The following is a 26,914-nucleotide window of genomic DNA, read 5'->3' as shown; positions in this document are numbered from 1 at the left end:
GTAAAGGTAAGACCATAATAACGTTTTTTTTAAATTAAATGTGCTTTTTTGTGTGCTACAGTTTGTATGTGTAAAGTTAAAGTTAAGTTAAAGTACCAATGATTGTCACACACACACTAGGTGTGGTGAAATCTGTCCTCTGCATTTGACCCATCCCTTGATCACCCCCTGGGAGGTGAGAGGAGCAGTGGGCAGCAGCGGCGCCGCGCCCGGGAATCATTTTTGGTGATTTAACCCCCAATTCCAACCCTTGATGCTGAGTGCCAAGCAGGGAAGAATGCTGGTATGAGCTTTTAAACATAACCCGTTAACTGCTGCCAATCAAATGGTGAATAAGGGTTAATATGTTTGTAAATCTGACTGTGATGAAGTCAGTGCCTCACCAGTCATGAACCTCACCGCACGTCACTGTCACAAGGTCATCAGGAAGAAAGCCCAAATAGGTATGCGATCTTAGATGATCAAAGCAACGTCTCATTCCCCAAGACAAAGTTCTCTGATGCCTTTTATAATCTAGAATTACCTCTCACCAGCCCAGAGGCGATGCAGCCTACAGTCAACACCGTAGCTGCACTAGCTAGTCAACTCTGTGATCACGGCACCGCTAACAAGTTTGTCTGCGTTAGCGCTTATAATAACAATATTGCTAATATTTGGGTAATATTCAGGTCACGTGATGAAAATAGAGTATTGTTGGCGGTTTTCGGATGTTTTTTTAGAGGGCTTATGGGCAGAATAGAGTACTCCCACGAGCTGCATTGTTGGCCACCTCGTACTTGCCGTATTTCACTTGTTAGAATGCATAAAATAAAATGAAAACATGTGCTCTTATCTTACATAAGGATTGTGAATGATAGACAAAATTCCAAACAAGTGCAATTCCCCTTTTAGCAATAATAAACTTATTTTGCACTTGTGTGAGATTTGAGATGATATTAAAACATTACCTGTATGGAAGTAGATGTTTATTTCTATAATCTGGTGTGAAATATTAAGTTTGGATGCATGGTCGTCATGATACTGTGATATTTCACCTGCCACATTTTCCAGCCACAGCGTCCTGTTTCCTCTAGCATGTCCAAGGAAAACGCCATCTTCTCCAAGTCCGCGTTGGAGAATCCCTGAGCGATACATCCTATCTGTGCTACAACGCTCTCGTTCATGTGAGACGCTTCACCCAGAGCCTGGACATGAACAACACGACGCTGCCGCTCAAATCAACATGATATAGGTAAAACACTTTTTCAATTTTCTCTAATTTACAAAACCCAAAACCAGTGAAGTTGGCACGTTGTGTAATTCGTAAATAAAAACAGAATACAATGATTTGCAAATCCTTTTCAACTTATATTCATTCAATTGAATAAACTGTAAAGACAAGATATTTAAAGGCCTACTGAAACCCACTACTACCGACCACGCAGTCTGATAGTTTATACATCAATGATGAAATCTTAACATTATAACACATGCCAATACGGCAGGGTTAACTTATAAAGTGACATTTAAATTTGCCGCTAAACTTCCGGTTCGAAACGCCTCTGAGGATGACGTATGCGCGTGACGTAGCCCGGGGAACAGAGGTATGCCTTCCCCATTGAATACAATACAAAAAAGCTCTGTTTTCATTTCATAATTCCACAGTATTCTGGACATATGTGTTCGTGAATCTGTTGCAATTATGTTCATTGCATTATGGAGAAAGAAGCTGAGCAAGCAAAGAAGAAAGTTGTCGGTGCGAAACGGACGTATTTTTCGAACAAAGTCAGCAACAACAGTACACAGCCGGCGCGTCTTTGTTTACATTCCCGAAAGATGCAGTCAAGATGGAAGAACTCGGATAACAGAGACTCTAACCAGGAGGACTTTTGACTTCGATACACAGACGCCTGTAGAGAACTGGGACAACACAGACTCTTACCAGGATTACTTTGATTTGGATGACAAAGACGCAGACGTGCTACCGTGAGTATGCAGCTTTGGCTTCTAAACATTTGATCGCTTGACCGTATGTGCGCAACTTTTTTTTTGCGTATGTACGTAACTTTTTTTAAATATATAAGCTTTATGAACCTTGGGTTAGGTGAACGGTCTTTTGGGCTGAGTGATTGTGTGTGTTGATCAGGTGTTTGAATTGTATTGGCGTGTTCTATGGAGCTAGGAGCTAGCATAGGAGCTAGGAGTTAGCATAACAAAGACGTAGGTGTTTTTATGCAGGATTAATTTGTGTCATATTAAATATAAGCCTGGTTGTGTTGTGGCTAATAGAGTAAATATATGTCTTGTGTTTATTTACTGTTTTAGTCATTCCCAGCTGAATACCAGGTACCGTGAGTATGCAGCCTTGGCTGCTAAACATTTGATAGCTTGACCGTATGTGCGCGTCACGTACGTAACTTTTTAAAAATATATAAGCTTTATGAACATTGGGTTAGGTGAACTGTCTTTTGGGCTGAGTGATTGTGTGTGTTGATCAGGTGTTTGAATTGTATTGGCGTGTTCTATGGAGCTAGGAGCTAGCAGAGGAGCTAGGAGCTAGCATAACAAACACGTAGGTGTTTTTATGCAGGATTAATTTGTGGCATATTAAATATAAGCCTGGTTGTGTTGTGGCTAATAGAGTATATATATGTCTTGTGTTTATTTACTGTTGTAGTCATTCCCAGCTGAATATCAGGTCACCCCCGGCTCTCACAGCATCTTCCCTATCTGAATAGTTTCAACTCCCCACTAGTCCTTCACTTGCACTTTACTCATCCACAAATCTTTCATCCTCGCTCAAATTAATGGGGAAATTGTCGCTTTCTCGGTCCGAATCTCTCTCACTTCATGCGGCCATCATTGTAAACAATAGGGAACTTTGCGTATATGTGCAATTGACTACGTCACGCTACTTCCGGTAGGGGCAAGCCTTTTTTTATCAGATACCAAAAGTTGCGATCTTTATCGTCGTTGTTCTATACTAAATCCTTTCAGCAAAAATATGGCAATATCGCGAAATGATCAAGTATGACACATAGAATAGATCTGCTATCCCCGTTTAAATAAAAAAAATTCATTTCAGTAGGCCTTTAATGTTCGAACTGAGAAACTTTTTTTTTTTTTTTTCAAATAATCATTAACTTAAAATTTAATGGCAGCAACATATTGCAAAAAAGTTGCCACAGGGGCATTTTTACAACTGTGTTACATGGCCTTTCCTTTTAACAACACTCAATAAACATTTGGGAACTTAGGAGACTAATTTTTGAAGCTTTTCAGGTGGAATTCTTTCCCATTCTTGCTTGATGTACAGCTTAAGTTGTTCAACAGTCCGGGACCTCCGTTGTGGTATTTTAAGCTTCATATTGCGCCACACATTTTCAATGGGAGACAGGTCTGGACTACAGGCAGGCCAGTCTAGTACCCGCGCACTCTTTTACTATGAAGCCACGCTGTTGTAACACGTGGCTTGGCATTGTCTTGCTGAAATAAGCAGGGGCGTCCATGATATCGTTGCTTGGATGGCAACATATGTTGCTCCAAAACCTGTATGTAACTTTCAGCATTAATGGTGCCTTCACAGATGTGTAAGTTACCCATGCCTTGGGCACTAATACACCCCCATACCATCACAGATGCTGGCTTTTGAACTTTGCGCCTATAACAATCCGGATGGTTCTTTTCCTCTTTGTTACGTAGGACACGACGTCCTCAGTTTCCAAAAACAATTTGAAATGTGGACTCGTCAGACCACAGAACACTTTTCTGCTTTGCATCAGTCCATCTTAGATGAGCTCGGGCCCAGCAAAGCCGGCTGCGTTTCTGGGTGTTGTTGATGAATGGATTTGGCTTTGCATAGCAGAGTTTTATGTTGCACTTACAGATGTAGCGACAAACTGTAGTTACTGACAGTGGTTTTCTGAAGTGTTCCTGAGCCCATGTGGTGATATCCTTTCAGTGTTTCCCCCAGAAAATGTGTTAGTTAAGGTGGTGTCTCTCCAAGGGGAAGGGGGTGGGTGGGTGTAAGGAACAGCGTAACTCGGCCTGTCGCCATCACGTCTCCATCTCATCGCTGCCACCACAGCCTGGGGGGGAAATAGACTACAGACTGTGGTGAAGTAGGCCGGCTTCGTCGCGTGAAGAAGCCTACAATTTTTGGTTGTGTTTTCCGCTCCATATGCTGAATGCCGATATACTATATATATCTCGATATTTTTTCCGTAAAGTAAAAACAATACACAAACAGTCCTAGTTACCTGAGATACTAAGTATGTCATTATTATGACTTAGTAAGTCAATATTTTGACATAGTAATTTACTAAGTCAAAATAATGACTTAATAAGTCAAATTAATGACTTACTGTAAGTAAGCGTTTGCAATAAGCGTTTGAAAAACAGAGTTAAAAGTGGGGCCACATGCTGACATATGCTCAACTCATCATGCTTAATTTATTACAGCATTTGGGAAGCCTGTAGTTGATTTTTATTATGTAAATGTTATATTTTTATCAACATGTGATAGCAGGAACCAAGCCATTCAAAATTAGGCTGCTACATTACTAATGATTAATGTAACTATAGCTGAAAACAATAGTACAATAGCAATAGGAGACACTATTCATCCCTGAACACCATGGAGTTCATGCAAACTTTATGATGCAGTTACATTATTATATCAACTATCAGAGACAGCTTCAAGAAACCCTTCATTTAACATGATGTCCTTTTTGGCTGCTTCAACACAGCTCAATCAACACAGAAAAAGGTAAAGTGAAATAACTTAGTTGTTAACTGTAGGTCAATAATGCTTGTCTTTCTCTCAGACAGACAGGGGTTTGCTGTCCCTTTAATGTGGGGCGCACACGCACACACACCGCACAGTGAGCTAACGTTACGCTAATAGCTAATTAGCCTTCACCTCAAGGACTGCGAGCGAGCTGAACTGCTGCTTATGTTTCTAGAACGTCAACGGGCTCATAGTGATGTTACTAGTAGTTGAGTTGTAGGGGACTGGGAGGTGTTTTGGGGAGAGTTCGCTGCCTTATGCTTACCTGCTAAACACCTATCTGCTCACCCCACCGCAGGAGTACTCACTCCATGCGCTGTGAATATGCACGGCTGATTGGCTGTTACCGCTCTGCGTGTAACCAATCAGATGGTTCTGTGGGTGGGACAATGCTGGGTGCTGCAGAGACGTACTGACAGAGGCAGAACGAAGCGTAGCAGCTTATTTAGACGTTAGTTTAGGCCAGGAGTCGGCAACCCGCGGCTCCGGAGCCGCATGCGGCTCTTTGACCACTCTGATGCGGCTCAGCTGCTTACTTGCCGACCCTCCCGGTTTTCCCAGTATACTTAACGACCCCCCCGATTTTCCCAGGAGACTGCCTCTCCTAGAAATCTCCCAGGGCAAATATTATCCTATTTTCACTCTAATTACTTAATCAAGGGCGGGCGTGCCCTAATGGCACTGCATTAATTGTCCTCTATAGCATTTACAAACAGCGTGCCAGCCCGGCCACATGTTATATGTTGCTTTTACTTGCACACGTAGGCGACAGCAAGGCATACTTGGTCAACAGCCACACAGCTTACACTGACGGTGTCCATATAAAACAACTTTAACACTGTTACGTTACAAATATGCGCCACACTGTGAACCCACACCAAAAAAGAATGACAAAAACATTTCTGGAGAACATCTGCTCCGTAACACAACACAACAAATACCCAGAATCCCATGCAGCCCTAACTCTTCCGGTCTACCGTGCGTCGGTTGAGCGGAAGAGTTAGGGCTGCATGGGATTCTGGGTATTTGTTGTGTTGTGTTTATGTTGTGTTACAGTGCAGATGTTCTCCAGAAATGTGTTTGTCATTCTTTTTTGGTGTGGGTTCAAAGTGTGGCGCATATTTGTAACGTAACAGTGTTAAAGTTGTTTTTGTACGACTACCGTCAGTGTAAGCTGTGTGGCTGTTGAACAAGTATGCCTTGCTGGCACTTACGTGAGCAAGCAAAAGCTGCATTCAACATGTGGCCAAGCAGGTACGCTGTTTGGGCAGGCTGTAGAGGGCGCTAAAAACAGTGCCAGCACGTCCTGAAATTTGTGAGTCTCCCGGAAAATTGAGAGAGTTGGCAAGAAAGACACTATCAAGCCCCATTCAATTAAAAGTCGCGGGCCGCACTAACATTAAATTTCCTTATTAAGATGCGTGCCGGTGCGTGTGTCAGAGACCCCTGGTTAACATAGCGCAAAGCAATTCAAGCTTTGTATGCGGTGTTTTTCATTTTAAATTTTCTAAATTTTTTTGTGGCTCCCATTGTTTTCTTTAATTTGTGAAACTTTCCAAAATGGCTCTTTGAGTGGTAAAGGTTGCCGACCCCTGGTTTAGGCGGTGGCTCTTTGTTGTTAAGGCGGCCGCCTTAACAACAAAGCGCTGCGGAAAACCCTGCCTTTACACACCGATGTCGCCTTTTGATGCAGTAAAGGCGACCTTAGATCCCCTGTAATATCATCGCTTACGTGCAGTGATTTCTCCAGATTGTCTGAACCCTTTGATAATATTACGGACCGTGGATGGTGAAATCCCTAAATCCCTTGCAACAGCTCGTTGAGAAATGTTGTTCTTAAACTGTTAAACAAATTGCTCATGTATTTGTTCACAAAGTGGTGACCCTCGCCCCATCCTTGTTTGTGAATGACTGAACTTTTTATGGAAGCTGCTTTTATACCCAATCATGGCACCCACCTGTTCCCAATTAGCCTGTTCACCTGTAGGATGTTCCAAATAAGTGTTTGATGAGCATTCCTCAACCTTCTCAGTCTTTTTTGCCACTTGCGCCAGCTGTTTTGAAACATGTTGCAGGCATCAAATTCCAAATGAGCTAATATTCGCAAAATAACAAAGTTTTCCAGTTCGAACGTTAAGTATCTTGTCTTTGCAGTCTATTCAATTGAATATAAGTTGAAAAGGATTTGCAAATCATTGTATTCTGTTTTTATTTACGATTTACACAACGTGCCAACTTCACTAGTTTTGGGTATTGTGTAAGAGAAATACATGTAATTAGTCCAAAATGTTTTGTTTTTAAATATAGGCTTTACCTCAGTTGCCTTTTTACTGAGCACGGTCAGCTGCTCTAAGTCGTAGTCGGGGACGGAACCAAGCGTTTCCATGGTAACAAGGAACATGTCTGATGACATCGCATCTAGTTGATCAGCTGACCAGAACACATTGTCCATTCCCAGTTCTTCTATTAAATCTACTGTTGGTTCGTTACTGTTCAAACTGTCTGTCATGACTGAGAGGGAGAATACATGATGTGAGTGTTGTGTGTTAAATAACAACACAAGACTATCTCTTCCTACCTTCGTCCTCCCTTTTAGATGTGATGAGCTTGAAGAAGGTCCTCCTTAGAGCTTGTGTCCTGTGTTGCGATCTCAGGAAATAAAAGACCTCGATCATCCAAGGCTGGCAGAAGGTAAAAAACAAAGTTGTGATGTGTGGAGAATTAACTAACACAACTACACCATTAGCATCTTCTGACATGTTTGGTCGTACTGAAATCAAACACTATTATGAAACCCATTCCATAATCATGCTGCACTCCACACATGACAACCGAAAATAATTGTTCGAATAGTAAATGGATTACCTTCAAGATACTAAAAGCGTTTTGACACATTTTCCACACTCACCCCTTCACACACACACACACACAGATGGCGTAACCTCTCATTACCCATCAGGAGCAAGGGTGAAGTGTCTTGCTCAAGGACATAACGGACGTGACTAAGATGGCGCACCAGGAACCCTCAAGTTGCTGGCACGGCTGCTCTACCACCCTAGCCACACAGTCTCCAAATTTTAAAACTTAATTTTGTTCTACACAAAAGCAGTGTTTTAAAAAAAATCACATTTCATCATTTTAAGTGAGCGTACAATTTTTTTTGTAGGTACACTTAATTACAGTTATTGTTTTGTCGAATTGTTACTTTTTGAAAACAATGAACTCGGGGTCCCCTAACTTTTTGACTTGGGGGCCACATTGGGTTAAAAAAATGATAGATATATAGTTCTGTGTATATATATATATATATATATATATATATATATATATATATATATATATATATATATATATATATATATATATATATATATATATATATATATATATATATTCATTCCTCGAGCACTAATTGACTGAAAAAGCGCGCACCTGCCGCATGCTCGCCCGACACTGCGGCACGAGCGCGATGTTATCGATGGGAAAATGCATTTTTAGACAATATGATTTGCCTGAGCAGCTCAGAGACACAAAGAGTAACAAGTGGTAGGAAATGGATTAGAAAGGACATTACAAATGTATTGATTTATTTTAACTTGGGACTTCCCGCGGCCCGAATTTTGGACACTGGCGGGCCGTATCCGGCCTGCAGGCTGTAGTTTAGGGACCCCTGCAATAAACCTTACATGTATCAAATGTATTATTTATTATAGTTCAAATTTACTGACTTTTATACATTTCAAATACTTATTTCAAAGGTAAAATTATCTGTAGAAAAAAATCACAAAAAAGTAGTCTTTTTTTTACTGTTTTCTATCAGTTTTGGCAACAAATCTACAGATTTCTTTCCTCAATTTTTTTACCAGGTTTGTGGCCAGGTAAACTTCATAGCGCTCAATAGGGGTGCACAAAAAAAATCATTTCCAAGCCAAATCACGATTCTTATTGGTCCCGATTCTACATCAATTCATAATTTTCTAAAATTGACTCAAACAAATTTTATAAAATATATATTTTTCAATTTTTTTAAAATACGTTTTTAGACCATCTCAAATCAACCAGAAGGAGCAGCTCTAACCTGTAACCTGTTTTGAAAAAGTTTAATTATAATTTTTATGCCAAATAATGCATTGCGAGAATCAGTTTGAAATGAGAAGATCAATTCTAAAACAAAATTGTCATGCCAGGAAACGGAACTGGATTGAATTGTTAGGTGCACAAAGATTCACACTCCTAGTGCTCAACAACGATCACATATATTAGTTAGTTTATCTTCATGAAAAGTGTGTCAAGAAAAACACAATTTTCTTTGACTACACATATATTTAAAGAAAAAACTTGCATCTCAACTTTTTATTTGAATTAACATATTTAAAATAGAAATCTGCATTTCAACTTTGTGTTGTTTGTGACAAGCATGGTATCTGTATCAACATTTCATCTTTTTGCTGTCACATTATGCCATTTTAGTTCTGTTTGTCTTGTTGAAATATGTAAATAATGTAAGAATCACAGTATAACACAGGCCTCTGCAATTATTTTCACTCGGGGGGCCAGATTCAGAGGGGGGCCGGTATATCTATTTTTAGGAACACTAATACAAAACCTCACAATAATGTCTGATTGAATGCTAAAAATGTTATGACAGACCGCCTTAAAAAACGGAATGGAATTTAATTTTTTTTTACTGAATGAGACACCCAGAATGTACATGAAAATAAAGAATGTGGGATTTACATTATTAACTATGAACGATAAAACACTGAATATTGACAACATATGAACGTCACACACCCTCTCGATCGACATATTTTACAATTAAGCGAAACGCAACAAAAATGCAACAAACACAGCGAAATATGAACGCGACGGTTAAAAAACCCCCACCTACAATCTGATATATCTGATGTATCACTAAGCTTTAGCACTTTGTTGTAATAATCTCCTTCCACGTCTGTCCCTGACACCCGCATTTCAGGATGGCCGCTCTGGAAACAGTTTATGTCTGAGCTGCTGTGACTTAGATTACCATAGTAACTAGTATATCATGCAAAAGTACAGATTCCAACCATTGAAATACTCAAGATTTACGGTCATTTGAAAACATCACTGCACATCATAATGGCAGCTACAGTTTCCATCTCAAAATGTCCGGCGGGCCAGATTGAAAAGCTTAACGGCCATCTGCTAGTTCTGGTTCTGGCGTGGCTCGGTTGATAGAGCGGCCGTGCCAGCAACTTGAGGGTTCCGGGTTCGATCGCCACTTCCGCCATCCTGGTCACTGCTGTTGTGTCCTTGGGCAAGACACTTAAGCCACCTGCACCCAGTACCACCCACACTGGTTTAATTGTAGCTTAAAGATGTACAGTAGATAATGGGTTTCACTATGTAAAGCTATATAAATATAATTCACTTCACAAACTGTAAGTGACACACCTTAAAGGGCAGCGCAAACAGAGCATTTTCATCCCAATCCCAAAGTGGACCAAGTGACTCCATAGTTTCCTGTGACCATTCAGATGGGTTCCTGCAGGAAATAGTAAAAAAAAAAAAAAAAAGACATTGCACTGTACTGTCTTCCTGTACCTATAATATCTCAGTTGTCCACTAGGAGCAGGATTGAAAAGTACCTAAAGTTTTCTTTGATGAGCTGCATCAGGGCTTCTCTGTGAGGAACATGCTGACAGGAAGCTATGACCTGCATGCTGACGTTGAGGGTGTTGGCGTCCATTAGGCTCAACGTGGACGCTGGAAGCTCACACACGAGTTCTCCAAGTCTGGAAACATCTTCTACGGTCAGCAGTGATGACATGTTCTTATCCTGAAAACATGCATTTGGAAATGAGGTTAAATATTTCCTTCAAGGCTATTTCTGTTAAATGAAAAAATGTTTTAGGTATTTTCAAACTTGGGGATTTTTTAAGAGGATTATTGCCAATTAGCTGGAAGTTATCAGTGTACAAACAAAATATTGAACGTTATGGTTTATGTCATGGTACCTATGTTGTAAGCATATAAAGTATTTATCAAAATTGCATATTTTTAATGCAATCTGTCATGAAAAATATGTTGTAAACAATGAAAAACTCTTATTACATATTTTTTATATTCATAATTACTCAGTAACAAAGTACTATACAATTTTACTAATCACACCATTTTAATACAACTTTAACATTTTTTTAAATTAAATATTATAGAAATAGTTCTGTATATATTATGCATTAACCTTTTCAACATTGTTCATATAATTGCAAACTATTTTGGAAAAACGTTTTTTTGTCCTTCAAAACATAACAAAAATGTAATTAAATAAAATATAAGGAGTTTACCCGGGAACATACATTATATCTACTGTATATATTGTTGGGGACATACAAAATGACATTAAAAATAAAATATCTTAAATTATACTTTAATATTTTTACATTCATTCTTATAATTATTTGTATTTAATTTGTGTTTGTAGCGAGATATGTTTATATATGCATTCTTATATATGCATGTGTATGTAGCGATTATTACAGTTTGTAAGCAGACATGCTTGCAAAGATAACAAACATTTTTGGAAAATGTTCATACAAATTCTCTAGTAATGTTGATTTATTTCTACAATTTATTATTATTTTATATTTGTTATTAATTGTATGTAATGTCGCGATTATAAATACAGTATAATAGCAGACATGTGAAAAATGTATTTTAAAAATAGATTTTATGAACCTTCAAAACAATGAAAAATGTAATTTAATAAAATAATATGAAGAGTATTCCTGAGTACATAAAACATATTTGCTGTATCTGTTAGAAAAATGGCTTTGGACCCTATTGAAAGTGTTCATAAAATGATTTGTAAAATGTTAATTTATATATACTGTTCATGATCTGTTTTTATATTACGGTATTCATCGTACGTAATGGATATTACTACATTTTATAAGCAGACATGCATACAAAATATTTTAATACTTTTTTTTACTTTATAACATGAAACATGCTCATAAAAATTTCTCAAGAATATTACATTTCTACAATGTATCTATTTTAATATAATTGTATGTAATGTAGCGAAAATAAATACAGTATATAAGCAGACATGTAGAAAACGATTTTAAAAATACCTAAACATACTAAAAATGTAATTGAATAAAATATGAGTATTTCTGTGTACATAGATTATATCTATTGTATCTGTTAGAAAAAATGGCTTTGAAAACATTGAAAATGTTCCAAAAAATATTTAAATTTTTTTAAATTCTTATATTATACTATGATACATTGTTATATTAATGTATATAACTGTATGTTATGCAGTGAATATGAATGCACTATTAAGCATGCATTATGCATTACATACTATACATTACCTTTGCACTATATTAATTTATATTATTATGTGTGGTCAACTTTGTACTTTTTTATGTCATTGCCTGAAATAAATAAATACATGAAATGAAAAATGAAATGAGGCTGGCATGCCTGGAAACTAATATTTCAATGTAATTATTTTTTGTATCATGATTACAATGAAAATGTTCATACAATTTCAAGAATATACATTTTTACATTGTAATTATTATATAGTCTTATTATTGACTGATGTATGCAACACATTTATTTTATATACACATAAGCAGGCATGCAAACTTTCTAAAAATGTATAAAAGGAATGTTTTTTACATATTTATCATATCTTTTTACATTTATTGACATAAGTGTATGTATAAATGCAGTATACAAGAATACATGCATGCCAACTTATTACATTTGTTTTGTTTTTCAAAACAATGAACATTTTATAAAACTATTTTAAAATAATTATCTATATTTATTTATAAAAAACGAATACAGTATACAAGCAGACATGCAAAAAAATAAAAATGTTAGAATAGAAACAAATTCCAGTAAAAAATTATAATTTTTGTATACATTTTTATATTTTATATAATTTAAATATAATGTAAAGATTATATTGACAGTACATTACACTTAAGTACAGTAAATCCAAATTGTAAAGTGATTTAAGTGTATTTTATATTATTTCACAGTTGTTTAGAAAATATTAAAAAAAAAAAAAAAATCATGCATTTTTTTGTTTTACTTTTTTGTATTTGACAAGGCTGGTCCCACCTTGGTGAGGCAGTGCAGAGCTTTGTGCAGAAGCGCAAGTCGAGATGTTGATGGACGAGGCAGGGAGGAGAGTTTGGCTGATTGCGTCTTGTTGAGGAACACTTCACAAACAGAATCAGGTAGATGGTTCAATTCCCAAGCCCTGGAAGACATGATAAATAATGTATTATATATATATATATATATATATATATATATATATATATATATATATATATATATATATATATATATATATATATATATATATATATATATATATATATATATATATATATATATATATATATATATATATCTATATATCTCAGGGGTCGGCAACCCGCGGCTCCGGAGCCGCATGCGGCTCTTTGACCACTCAGATGCGGCTCAGCTGCATACTTGCCGACCCCCCCAATTTTCCCAGGAGACTTCTGGATCTCAGTGCCTCTCCTGTTAACTCCCAGGGCAAATATAATCCTATTTTCAGTCTCCATCCATCCATCCATCCATCCATCCATCCATCCATCCATCTATCTTCTTCCGCTTATCCGAAGTCGGGTCGCGGGGGCAGCAGCTTAAGCAGGGAAGCCCAGACTTCCCTCTCCCCAGCCACTTCGTCCAGCTCCTCCCGGGGGATCCCGAGGCGTTCCCAGGTCAGCCGGGAGACATAGTCTTCCCAACGTGTCCTGGGTCTTCCTCGTGGCCTCCTACCGGTCGGACGTGCCCTAAACACCTCCCTAGGGAGGCGTTCGGGTGGCATCCTGACCAGATGCCCGAACCACCTCATCTGGCTCCTCTCGATGTGGAGGAGCAGCGGCTTTACTTTGAGCTCCCCCCGGATGGCAGAGCTTCTCACCCTATCTCTAAGGGAGAGCCCCGCCACCCGGCGGAGGAAACTCATTTCGGCCGCTTGTACCCGTGATCTTGTCCTTTCGGTCATAACCCAAAGCTCATGACCATAGGTGAGGATGGGAACGTAGATCGACCGGTAAATTGAGAGCTTTGCCTTCCGGCTCAGCTCCTTCTTCACCACAACGGATCGATACAGCGTCCGCATTACTGAAGACGCCGCACCGATCCGCCTGTCGATCTCACGATCCACTCTTCCCTCACTCGTGAACAAGACTCCGAGGTACTTGAACTCCTCCACTTGGGGCAGGGTCTCCTCCGCAACCCGGAGATGGCACTCCACCCTTTTCCGGGCGAGAACCATGGATTCGGACTTGGAGGTGCTGATTCTCATCCCAGTCGCTTCACACTCAGCTGCGAACCGATCCAGCGAGAGCTGAAGATCCTGGCCAGATGAAGCCATCAGGACCACATCATCTGCAAAAAGCAGAGACCTAATCTTGCAGCCACCAAACCAGATCCCCCCAACGCCTTGACTGCGCTTAGAAATTCTGTCCATAAAAGTTATGAACAGAATCAGTGACAAAGGGCAGCCTTGGCGGAGTCCAACTCTCACTGGAAACGTGTCCGACTTACTGCCGGCAATGCGGACCAAACTCTGGCACTGATCATACAGGGAGCGGACCGCCACAATCAGACAGTCCGATACCCCATACTCTCTGAGCACTCCCCACAGGACTTCCCGAGGGACACGGTCGAATGCCTTCTCCAAGTCCACAAAACACATGTAGACTGGTTGGGCAAACTCCCATGCACCCTCAAGGACCCTGCCGAGAGTATAGAGCTGGTCCACAGTTCCACGACCAGGACGAAAACCACACTGTTCCTCCTGAATCCGAGGTTCGACTATCCGGCGTAGCCTCCTCTCCAGCACACCTGAATAGACCTTACCGGGAAGGCTGAGGAGTGTGATCCCACGATAGTTAGAACACACCCTCCGGTTCCCCATTCTTAAAGAGAGGAACCACCACCCCGGTCTGCCAGTCCAGAGGTACCGCCCCCGATGTCCACGCGATGCTGCAGAGTCTTGTCAACCAAGACAGCCCCACAGCATCCAGAGCCTTAAGGAACTCTGGGCGGATCTCATCCACCCCCGGGGCCTTGCCACCGAGGAGCTTTTTAACTACCTCAGCAACCTCAGCCCCAGAAATAGGAGAGCCCACCACAGATTCCCCAGGCACTACTTCCTCATAGGAAGACATGTTGGTGGGATTGAGGAGGTCTTCGAAGTATTCCCTCCACCGATCCACAACATCCGCAGTCGAGGTCAGCAGAACACCATCCTCACCATACACGGTGTTGATAGTGCACTGCTTTCCCTTCCTGAGGCGGCGGATGGTGGTCCAGAATCGCTTCGAAGCCGTCCGGAAGTCGTTTTCCATGGCTTCCCCGAACTCCTCCCATGTCCGAGTTTTTGCCTCCGCGACCGCCGAAGCCGCACACCGCTTGGCCTGTCGGTACCTGTCCGCTGCCTCAGGAGTCCTATGAGCCAAAAGAACTCGATAGGACTCCTTCTTCAGCTTGACGGCATCCCTCACCGCCTGTGTCCACCAACGGGTTCTAGGATTACCGCCATGACAGGCACCAACTACCTTGCGGCCACAGCTCCAATCAGCCGCCTCGACAATAGAGGTGCGGAACATGGTCCATTCGGACTCAATGTCCAGCACCTCCCTCGTGACATGTTCAAAGTTCTTCCGGAGGTGGGAATTGAAACTCTCTCTGACAGGAGACTCTGCCAGACGTTCCCAGCAAACCCTCACAATGCGTTTGGGCCTGCCAGGTCTGTCCGGCATCCTCCCCCACCATCGCAGCCAACTCACCACCAGGTGGTGATCGGTAGAAAGCTCCGCCCCTCTCTTCACCCGAGTGTCCAAAACATGAGGCCGCAAATCCGACGACACAACTACAAAGTCGATCATGGAACTGCGGCCTAGGGTGTCCTGGTGCCAAGTGCACATATGGACACCCTTATGTTTGAACATGGTGTTTGTTATGGACAATCTGTGACGGGCACAAAAGTCCAATAACAAAACACCGCTCGGGTTCAGATCCGGGCAACCATTCTTCCCAATCATTTTCACTCTGATTACTAAATTAAGGGCGTGCCCTGAATGCACTGCAGTAATTGTCCTCTATAGCATTTACAAATGTTGTATGTAGCTTTTACTTGCACACGTAGGAGACAGCAAAGCATACTTAGTCATCAGCCACACAGCTTACACTGGCGGTAGCCGTATAAAACAACTTTAACACTGTTACGTTACAAATATGCGCCACACTGTGAACCCACAGCAAAAAAGAATGAAAAACACGTTTCTGGAGAACATCCCACCGTAACACAACATAAACACAACACAACCAATACCCAGAATCCCATGCAGCCCTAACTCTTCCGGTCTAGATTATACACCCCCGCTACCACCAAACCCCCCCACACATCAACCCCCTGCCCCCTCCGTGCGTCGGTTGAGCGGAAGAGTTAGTGCTGCATGGGATTCTGGGTATTTGTTGTGTTGTGTTTATGTTGTGTTACAGTGCAGATGTTCTCCAGAAATGTGTTTGTCATTCTTTTTTGGTGTGGGTTCAAAGTGTGGCGTATATTTGTAACATAACAGTGTTAAAGTTTTTTTTTCTACGGCTACCGTCAGTGTAAGCTGTGTGGCTGCTGACCTAGTACGCCAGCTGAAGCTGCATTCTACATGCGGTCGAGCAGGTACACTGTTTGAGCAGGCTGTAGAGGGCGCCAAAAGCAGTGCCATCACGTCCTGATATCCGGGAGTCTCCCGGAAATAATGAGAGGATTGGCAAGCATGACGCTATCAAGCGCCATTCATTCAAAACTCGCGGACCGCCCTTATATCAAATTTACATATTAAAGTGCGTGCCGGTGCGTGTGTCTGAGACCCCTGGTTAACATAGCACAAAGCAATTTAAGCTTTGTATGCGGTGTTTTTCATTTAAAATTTTAATTTTTTTTTTGTGGCTCACATTATTTTCTTTAATTTGTGAAACTTGCCAAAATGGCTCTTTGAGTGGTAAAGGTTGCCGACCCCTGATATATATATTTATATATATATACACATATGTATGTATATGTATATATATATGTATATTGTATGTACTGTATATATATATATACATATATATATATATATATATATACATATGTATGTATATGTATATATATGTATACTGTATGTACTGTATATATATGTATATATATATATATATATATATATATATATATATGTATGTATATGTATGTATATGTATATATATATATATATACATATGTATGTATATGTATGTATATGTATATATATATATATACATATGTATGTATATGTATGTATATGTATATATATATATACATATGTATGTATATGTACATACATATGTATATATATATGTATGTATATGTATATATATATATATGTATGTATATGTATATATATGTATGTATGTATGTATATATATATGTATGTATATGTATATATATATATATGTATGTATATATATATACATACATACATACGTACGTACGTACGTATGTATGTATGTGTATATATATATATATATATATATATATATATATATATATATATATATATATATATATATATATATATATATATATATATATATATATATATATATATATATATATATATATATATGTATATATATATATATATGTATTAGGGCTGTGAATCTTTGGGTGTCCCACGATTCGATTCAATATCGATTCTTGGGGTCACGATTCGATTCAAAATCTTTTTTTTTTTTTCAATTCAACACGATTCTCGATTCAAAAACGATTTTTTTCCCGATTCAAAACGATTCTCTATTCATTCAATACATAGGATTTCAGCAGGATCTACCCCAGTCTGCTGACATCCAAGCAGAGCAGTAGATTTTTGTAAAAAGCTTTTATAATTGTAAAGTACAATGTTTTATCAACTGATTGCAATAATGTACATTTGTTTGAACTATTAAATGAACCAAAAATATGACTTATTTTATCTTTGTAAAAATATTGGACACAGTGTGTTGTCAAGCTTATGAGATGCGATGCAAGTGTAAGCCACTGTGACACTATTTTATTTTATGAATGTCTAATGATAATGTCAATGAGGGATTTTTAATCACTGCTATGGTGAAATTGTAACTAATATTGATACTGTTGTTGATAATATCCATTTTTGTTTCACTACTTTTGGTTTGTTCTGTGTCGTGTTTGTGTCTCCTCTCAATTGCTCTGTTTATTGCAGTTCTGAGTGTTGCTGGGTTGGGTTTGGTTTTGGAATTGGATTGCATTGTTATGGTATTGCTGTGTATTGTTTTGTTGGATTGATTACAGTTTTTTTCAGTCGCTAACAAGCGTTTTTCTAAACAGTAGTCACATTTTCAAAACTCTAAACACGATTAGCACAACATCGGTCCTTTGTGGCCATACCATTCACACATTTCATGTTGTTTTCACACAATATGCAGTCGGTGAACACATTTATATAATGCTTACATTTTCTTAACAGACAAGCTATACCTCCAAACAAAATTATGGATTGTTTTTGTATTATTTACAAATGTTAACACACAACATCCCACAATTGCAAACACAATATTCCAAACCTTAGATACAGTATAAAAACCTCTGCTTCTGTAATACAGTAATATCAGTTCTAAAACAATATATCCCAGCTGATAATACTGTAACATCAGATGCGATGTGGATGAAAACTTGTGGCCTAACCCTGAAGATCGCAGGGATTAGATACTGTAAAGGAATTGTGTGGTTTTTTTTAGTTCTCCCTTTTTACTGGGCTTTTTGCTGTTGCTTTTTTGTTCATGGATATTTTGTTAACTTTACTGTAAACAATACTGTAAAACGTTTTCTGTTGTATCATAATGTAAACAGTATTTCTACTATACCTCCTGTAGTAAACAGTAAAGAAAAATAAACTGATTCGCTTTTTACTGGAATGCTTTTGAATGTGAACATTACATGTGGATATACAGTTCCCAACCAAAAAATTAGGCGTAAAAAACTTGGATTGCATGTTTTGCATGCAAATACCTGTAAAACTGAAACATAAAAGTCTATGCAGTTTTTGTAATGTCCACAATAGCCAGTATTTTGAAACCTGGTGTACTTTGATTGGCTGCATGTTCCTTGTGAAGTGAAAACAAGAGTTATTCTTTGAAAGAATAATTTCATTTTGAGTCAGATGTCCAGTGTTTTGGTAAAGTTAATGTGTGCAGAGAAAGATGTCTTCTATTTTGAAATGAAGAGTTAGTATATAGTTAACAAAATGTGCTTTTGAGAAGAAAATGATCTATTTGGCCAATTGTGTTTTGTAGGTGTAAGTCTGTGTTAAGAGTTTAGTAAAAGTATTTTAAGTATAGGTAAGCGCTTGTTAGCGATGGAAAAAAACTGTAATAAAAAATAAAAAATAAAAATAAAAATAATTTTTTTTAATACATTAAAAAAAAAAAGAAAAAAAAAAAGAATCGATTCTGAATCGCACAACGTGAGAATCGCGATTCGAATTCGAATCGATTTTTCCCCACACCCCTAATATGTATGTATATGTATATATATATATATAAAGTATATATATATATATATTCATATATATATATATATATATATATATATATATATATGTATATGTGTGTGTATATATATATATATGTGTGTGTGTACATATATACATATTGTACATATATATGTACATATTAATATATGTATATGTGTGTGTGTATATATATATATATATATACATATATATATATATATATATATATATATATATATATATATATATATATATATATATGTATATATATATATATATATCTAACGGGGAACTGCACCTTTTTTTTTTTTACTTTGCCTATGGTTCACAATCATTATGAAAGACATGATGACGAATTATTTTTTTTCCCATCCAGTTTCTATCGCTTGTCCCTCTCGCCTATCCCAGCTGCATTTGGGTGGAAGGCAGGGTACACCCTTGACAAGTCGCCACCTCATCGAAGTGCAAACACAGACAACATTGACACGCAAATTCACACATTAGGGCCAATTTAGTGTTGCCAATCAACCTATCCCCAGGTGCATGTTTTTGGAGGGAGGCTGCGCTGAGGTGCAGTGACAGGAAACAGAAACCAAAATAACAGCACTGGACAGGAAAAAGCACAACACAGGAAGACAAACATGATTAAACTGTCAGGAGCAGGCCTGACTTTCCTACAACGCATATCAGACGTTTTAAATTCAACAGAGAGTCCAAAAACCAACTGAGGGTGGAGGGAGCAATGGCGGAGGAGCCGGCCAACAGTCCAGGCCTTGTGTCCCTGCAGCCAGCGGGGAAGAGGCAGGTGTCGGCGGTGGGTGGAACAGAGACGTAGCTGGCAAAGCGGAGCAAGAGAAGCCCACAATGAACACCCCAGCAGCAGCAGTCGTCAACGCCCAGGTCCCAGGACCTGCTGCTGGAAAATAAACCCCAGACTAGCACTTCTGCAGCAGGCGAGGACGGTGTGTGCCAAATGAGCTCTTCCAGACGCCAGACGGGCGCTCCGCAGCAAGCGAGGACGGCAAGCGCCAGATGAGTGCTCCTGCAGCAGGCGAGGACAGCGAGTGCCAGACGGGCGCTCCTGCAGCAGGCGAGGACGACAAGTGCCAGACAGGTGCTCCTGCAGCAGGTGAGGACGGTGAGCGCCAGAAGGGCACTCTTGCAGCAGACGAGGACAACAAGCACCAGACGTGCGCTCCTGCAGCAGGCGAGGACAGCGAGTGCCAGACGGGCGCTCCTGCAGCAGGCGAGGACAAGTGCCAGACAGGTGCTCCTGCAGCAGGTGAGGACGGTGAGCGCCAGAAGGGCACTCTTGCAGCAGACGAGGACGACAAGTGCCAGACAGGTGCTCTTGCAGCAGGTGAGGACAGTGAGCGCCAGAAGGGCACTCTTGCAGCAGACGAGGACGATGAGCGCCAGACGTGCGCTCCTGCAGCAGGCGAGGACGGCGAGCGCCAGACGCGCACTCATGCGGAAGGCGAGGACGGCGAGCGCCAGATGGACTTCTGCAGGAGACCCACTGGAGTTGCGGGTGGCGACAGCGGCAGACCCACTGGAGCTGCGGCAGACCCACTGAAGACAAACTCACTGGAGCAGAAGGGAGTACTGGTAGCGGCGTCGTTGAGGTCATCCCAGCAGAGAGACATGGTAGCATCGTGGACGACCACTCTGAAGCAGGAAGGCTTGCTGGTAGCGACGTCGCTGATGAGGTAATCCAAGTAGGGAGGCATGGTAGTGGCGTCGTGGATAACCTCACTGGAGCAGAAAGTTGCTGTGCCTCCCCAGCAGCACAGCTACTCATAGCCCCTAGGGGGAGGGGTGGGAGGGAGCTTGAGAAGAAGCTGGAGTATGCTTCAATGTGGCAATCAGGGCCATAATCTTGTCAAGCCGGTGGGCCATACAAATCTCTGCGCGGTCACTCACTGGCTGGATAATTTCTGTCAAGGTTTGGTAAGCGTTGACCCCAAAGATGCAGAAATAGCAGACAGCCTGCAGGTAAAAGTACATTTATTGGCAAGAGGGAGGTGCACAGGAAGCTGACTAACAAGTAGAATGATCCAGCCCTGTATGCAGGGCAGGCTGGCTTATAAATAAGCCTGATTGGCAACAGGTAAAAGGTGTGTCTAGAGTGCCAATCAGAGACAGGTGAGAGAGGCAGCGCTCCGGACAGCGGTGCAGTGACCAAAATAAGAACACTGGACAGGAACAAGCACTGAACACAGGAAAACACAAACATGACTAAACTGTTAGTAGCAGGCCTGACACTCCACACAGAAAGACCCTGAGCCTGGGGATCGAACCCAGAACCTTCTTATTGTGAGGCACCAGCACTAACCTCCTTTTTTAATGCATTCTAAATATTAAATAAACATAAATAAAAGTCCGCTTACAGTGGAGCCAATGGGAGGTCCTCTATTACGACCATAAAATTCAATAAATAAGTGTCAACAATACTCTATTTACATTTTGTGACTCGAATATAAACCAATAATTAGTAAAATTGTTATTATAAGCGTTAACATAGACAAACTATTTATAGCGGCGCTGGGATAACATCTTGTGTACTATTTCGACATGATAAACTAGCGAGGTGATTCCTCGCTTCCTTGCTCCCTGTAAGTTTATTTTAGATCTTAAATCATGCCTCTCACCTGGAAAGTAGGTGGCTAAGTACGTTCTCCGAAAAGTTGGTACACTTTGACAGCCATATAGGACCCAGAAATGGCGATAACGACACGAAAAGACGCTTAGCATTGTAAGCGGACTTTTGATTGCATTTATTTAATATTTAGAATGCATAAAAAAAAATAACATCCATCGTCATATCTCTCATGATGCCGAACAATATGCAAATTTCCAAAAAATGCCGTTCCTCTTTAAAGCCGCAGAGTGATGTGTGCTTTGTGTTCTTACGGCAGGTGGATCATCAGACTTGTTGGAATTTCAATAAGCTGCTCCTCTGTGATGTTTTTGAAGCAATCTGCTCGTGCTTTCCTCAAAGCTGCGAAGTATTTCCAGGCTGCACATCCAATCTAAAAGTACATAAAATGTTCTCATTCATCTAGGTCATCGGCATCTCAGGGCAGTCAATCGATCGCAACCGGACTGTGGTTTGTCTTAGAAGATGTTTCGCCTCTCGTCCGAGTAGGCTTCATCAGTTCATGCTCATAGACTTAGATTGGTCAGATCTTGTCTGAGATTAACCAAACAGTCCAGTTTCGATCGATTGAATACCCTGAGAATACAGTACACAATAATAGAAGCGGTTATTCTAATAATTTACTGTACCTATTAATATCAGCAATACTGCTATTTACTTGATATCTAATCTGAAATACAGAACAGTATTGCTCCATATTATCTTGCTGACTGTATTGTACCATATGTCCCGGTCAGTAATCTGAATTCTAAGAACTCCGGTTTATTAGTGATTTCCGGATCCCAAAAAAAGTCTGCAGGTTATAGTGTTTTTTCTTTTCGGGCACCAGTACTCTGGAATGCCCTACCAGTAACAGTTAGAGATGCTGCCTCAGTAGAAGCATTTAAGGCCTATCTAAAAACTCATTTATCCACCCTAGCCTTTAAATAGGCACCTTTTTAGACCAGTTGATCTGTCGTCTCTCTTCTGTCTGCCCCACTCTCCTGCATGGAGAGGTTATCAGGTGGACACAGATCAGTTGCCACTAAAGAAGGCGCTAGCTATTCAAGTCAGGATCGCTCTATCCATCAATCGGTGATGTCTCTGTGCTGCTGACTTGTCTCCATACAAGGGGATCCACTGGTGGCCTCACTATGGACTGGACTCTCACGTTATTAACCGTATCCACTCGGCATCCATTGCACCGATCACCCAAGGGGACGGTCCCCACAGATGTGGGGACCGTCCCCACATCTGTGGGGACTTCCAAGGTTTCTCGTTGTTCCCATTGGGTTCAGTTTTTTCTTGCCCTGATGTGGAATCAGAGCTGAGGAAGTCTTTGTGGCTTGTGCAGCCCTTTGAGACATTTGTGATTAAGGGCTATATAAGTAAACTTTGATTGATTGATTGCAGCTGATATCTGTGCTCTCTACGATGCTCTAGTATCGTAGCTGATACCTGTGCTCTCTACGATGCTCTAGTATAGTATCATAGCTGATACCTGTGCTCTATACAATGCTCTTGTATAGTATCACAGCTAATAACTGTGCTCTCTACGATGCTCTATAGTATGACAGCTGATACATGTGTTCTCCACGATACAGTAGTATAGTATCGTAGCTGATACCTGTGTTCTCTACGATGCTCTAGTATTGTATTGCAGCGTATACCTGTGTTCTCTACGATGCTGTAGTATAGTATCGTAGCTGATACCTGTTCTCTCTAAGATGCGTTAGTATAGTATGACAGCTGATACATGTGCTCTCTACAATACTGTAGCATAATATCACAGCTGATACCTGTTCTCTCTAAGATGCGTTAGTATAGTATGACAGCTGATACATGTGCTCTCTACAATACTGTAGCATAATATCACAGCTGATACCTGTTCTCTCTAAGATGCGTTAGTATAGTATGACAGCTGATACATGTGCTCTCTACAATACTGTAGTATAATATCACAGCTGATACCTGTGCCTTGGAGAGCCACCATGGTGTCTCCTCTATGGCCTGAGCCATGTCTTGCAGGTCTGTGTCAGCCATTTTGTCAATCATCTTACAGGTAACACCCTGAATGATGGAAGTCCTCCTGCAGCGACATAAATACAAAACGTCTTCCAGGACAAACCAATTGCGAACAATTAAACGCCCTGAGATGACATCGACCTGGATGAATGAGAACCTTCATAGGCACATAAATACAAAACATATGCAAACATTTATTCATGTGTAAGGTCAAGGTTTAAGACCTACAAGTGAATTAGCACAGCAGCTCTGTTAGATAAGACTGCACTGTTATTAAAAAACACTATTATTAAAAAACGGTGTGCACTATCATTGAAAACATTATCATTGGAAAACACTATTAGTAGGCACTTTAATGGCCAATTTTTAGTGTGCACTATTATTAAAAATCATTATTAAAGTTTGCAAATTTATTGCAAAACACTATCGTTGTGTACGATCAATGTAGAACTACTAGTGTGCACTACTAATGCTTCACTATTAGTAGGGATGGGAATCAAAAACCGGTTCTTGTTCAGAACCGGTTCCCAGTGTATCAATTCTTTGGAATCGCTTGCTATTATCGATTCTTCCAGGTGGGGATGATGTCATTACGCAACGTGCGTAGTGACGTCAGATCGCAAAATGGCAATGCCCAGGCGTAACAAACACAAACAATTTACATGAAAATTTTGCAACGGTGCTACTTGTAATAATTATACGGCTGCTATTTCATCAAGAGGAGGACATACAATGCTGGAACATTAGGACACACAGCATGCAATCATTTTAAGGGAAAGTGTAATTTTTACCCGCTCCTATCTAATCCTAGCTGCAGTAACGCCAGCATGTCATCTAAATACAACAGATACTAACAAACACCTTTTATCATGTTAGCGCTATTACTTGTTAAATTGAAATGAATGCCTTCTCAGTTAGATGAGCATGATGAGAGACAGATTCTGAGGCAGGCAGCTCCAGTTCACGCCTGCCGCTCATTCTCAAATAGTAGGGCCGGCCTCACTTGGGGGGCGCGGTGCGATGCCATGGGGGTTGCGTGTGACCTCGGAGAACATGCTTGTTTTGCCGCACCAGAATACGATGACGCGTACGTAGCACTTGACTTCACTGTAACCACGGTGGGAGACGAGGAAAAAACGCTGTGTTGTTATCCTTCATGTTTAATAGGCTTACAATAAGATGCAGAGTTATAGTTGTAACAATTTTACAGACAAATTATACTATTTATAATCACTGTGGAGAGTGAGGGGTCGCAATATAATTTCTTCTTCCTAGGGTGGCGTAACAGAAAATAATTGAGAAGCACTGCTTTTTGTCATTAACTCTTATTAGACATTGTTTTCAAGATATATAATGTGTCTTTTCGTGTGTAAATGTGTGCTGGTATGACAAAGTCCATCCTTAGTTGTATTCATAGCAGTTTAATTTGTATTTATAATTTATTGTTCTATTTTATTTATATCAATCAATCAATCAATCAATCAATCAATCAATCAATCAATCAATCAATCAATCAATCAATCAATCAATCAATCAATCACTCAATATTTATTTATATAGCCCTAAATCACAAGTGTATACCTGTTCGTATTATGTGATGTGCTATAAGGTATTTCCACTATCTTGTGTACCGTATATGGAGTTCTATTTGTTAAACATATATTTTATTTCCGGAGGACACATGCTCTGGGGATAAAGTTCTGTAGACGGATGTCACCGAGCAGCGACTAAGTTTGTGGTCAAAAGTTTGCATTTTCGGTAGGTTGTTCAATTGTAGTCAGATAAAACTTGCACGTTTTCCTGCAACCTGTCTCTGTCTTTATATTATACAGGTGAAACTCAAATTAGAATATGGCGTAAAAGTCCATTCATGTCAGTAATTAACTTCAAATGTGAAACTAATCTGTGACATTAACTCATTACATGCAAAGAGAAATATGTTTTGATCATCATCATGGCTTACAGTTTCTGAAACCTTGCATTTTCTGAGATTTTTGACATATCTCACTTTGCATGTAATAGGTTAATATCACATGTTACTAAATGTTACATTCTTGTGTAATTTGCACATGATTAAATGAAAACCGATGGATGGATGGATGAGTTCTACTAAAGAATATTCATTTCTTATATTTATTTACAAATTTAAGTAAGTTACTTTTTTTCTTCTATGCTACGTATGGGACTCTTGAGACCCCACGTCACGTTACCTCTAAATTAAACAACATTTAAGCTAATTCACCTTTTTTTCTCAGTTTTTTTCCAAATAAGAATCGATAAGAGGACTGTTATAAGGAACCAAATCGTTAAACAGAATCAAAAGCAGAATTGTAACCGAAAAATTCCCATCCCTAGATGGATCGTGTATTCAAAATAGCTGCTTTTAGCACAATTCAAGTCACTGCATGTCGCACGTCAGTGTTGTAATAATGCATATGCACGATTACATGAAAATAATATTTTATTGTACTTTTTTAGTTTCCTCATAGGTAGAGGAGCTTAAAGCTTGACTTAATGTCCAAATAAGTACGTCCACTTTGCTGTGACGACAAAACGTGACAACGTACAACACCACGTAAACAGAAGCATCCAAAACAGCGTGAAAGCTCACGCCAAAATGCATAAACTTTACCACGATCATCCAACATTTATAAGTCAGAAAAAGACACAATCATAAATCCCCTTAAAAATGTGCCAATGATAAGCTATTGTTGCCAAAATGTGTCCTTTCATTTTCCAGTGAAAAATAATTTGTTGTATTCTTACCAAAAGTGTGACGTATGCCTCTTGAAAAGCTTTGCAGCCAGAAAAGCGGCCTAAGGAAATGAAGCATGTTAAGCTTTAGAAATAATCATCATGATAGTAAAATACTTGGCCAGG

The 26,914-nt window shown here is 39.8% G+C and overlaps 1 protein-coding gene across 1 annotated transcript in view; it reads right to left on the bottom strand.

The window, feature by feature from the left end:
* LOC133636265 (otoancorin-like) overlaps positions 1-26,914 on the bottom strand; it is a 73,944-nt gene that overhangs the window by 14,661 nt on the left and 32,369 nt on the right. Inside the window, exons 9-17 of the mRNA XM_062030104.1 lie at positions 26,801-26,850; positions 23,981-24,098; positions 22,285-22,403; positions 12,899-13,040; positions 10,399-10,589; positions 10,205-10,295; positions 7,347-7,449; positions 7,083-7,279; positions 1,035-1,184 (exon numbers count right to left, since the gene is read on the bottom strand). Of these exons, the coding sequence (XP_061886088.1) occupies positions 1,035-1,184; positions 7,083-7,279; positions 7,347-7,449; positions 10,205-10,295; positions 10,399-10,589; positions 12,899-13,040; positions 22,285-22,403; positions 23,981-24,098; positions 26,801-26,850 (1,161 nt within the window). The remainder of the gene's footprint in view (positions 1-1,034; positions 1,185-7,082; positions 7,280-7,346; positions 7,450-10,204; positions 10,296-10,398; positions 10,590-12,898; positions 13,041-22,284; positions 22,404-23,980; positions 24,099-26,800; positions 26,851-26,914) is intronic.

Source organism: Entelurus aequoreus, linkage group LG20, assembly GCF_033978785.1.
Source record: "Entelurus aequoreus isolate RoL-2023_Sb linkage group LG20, RoL_Eaeq_v1.1, whole genome shotgun sequence".
Taxonomy (NCBI): Eukaryota; Metazoa; Chordata; class Actinopteri; order Syngnathiformes; family Syngnathidae; genus Entelurus; species Entelurus aequoreus.
The sequence above is the reverse complement of the archived record's forward strand: the minus strand, read 5'-3'. Positions and strand labels throughout refer to the sequence as shown.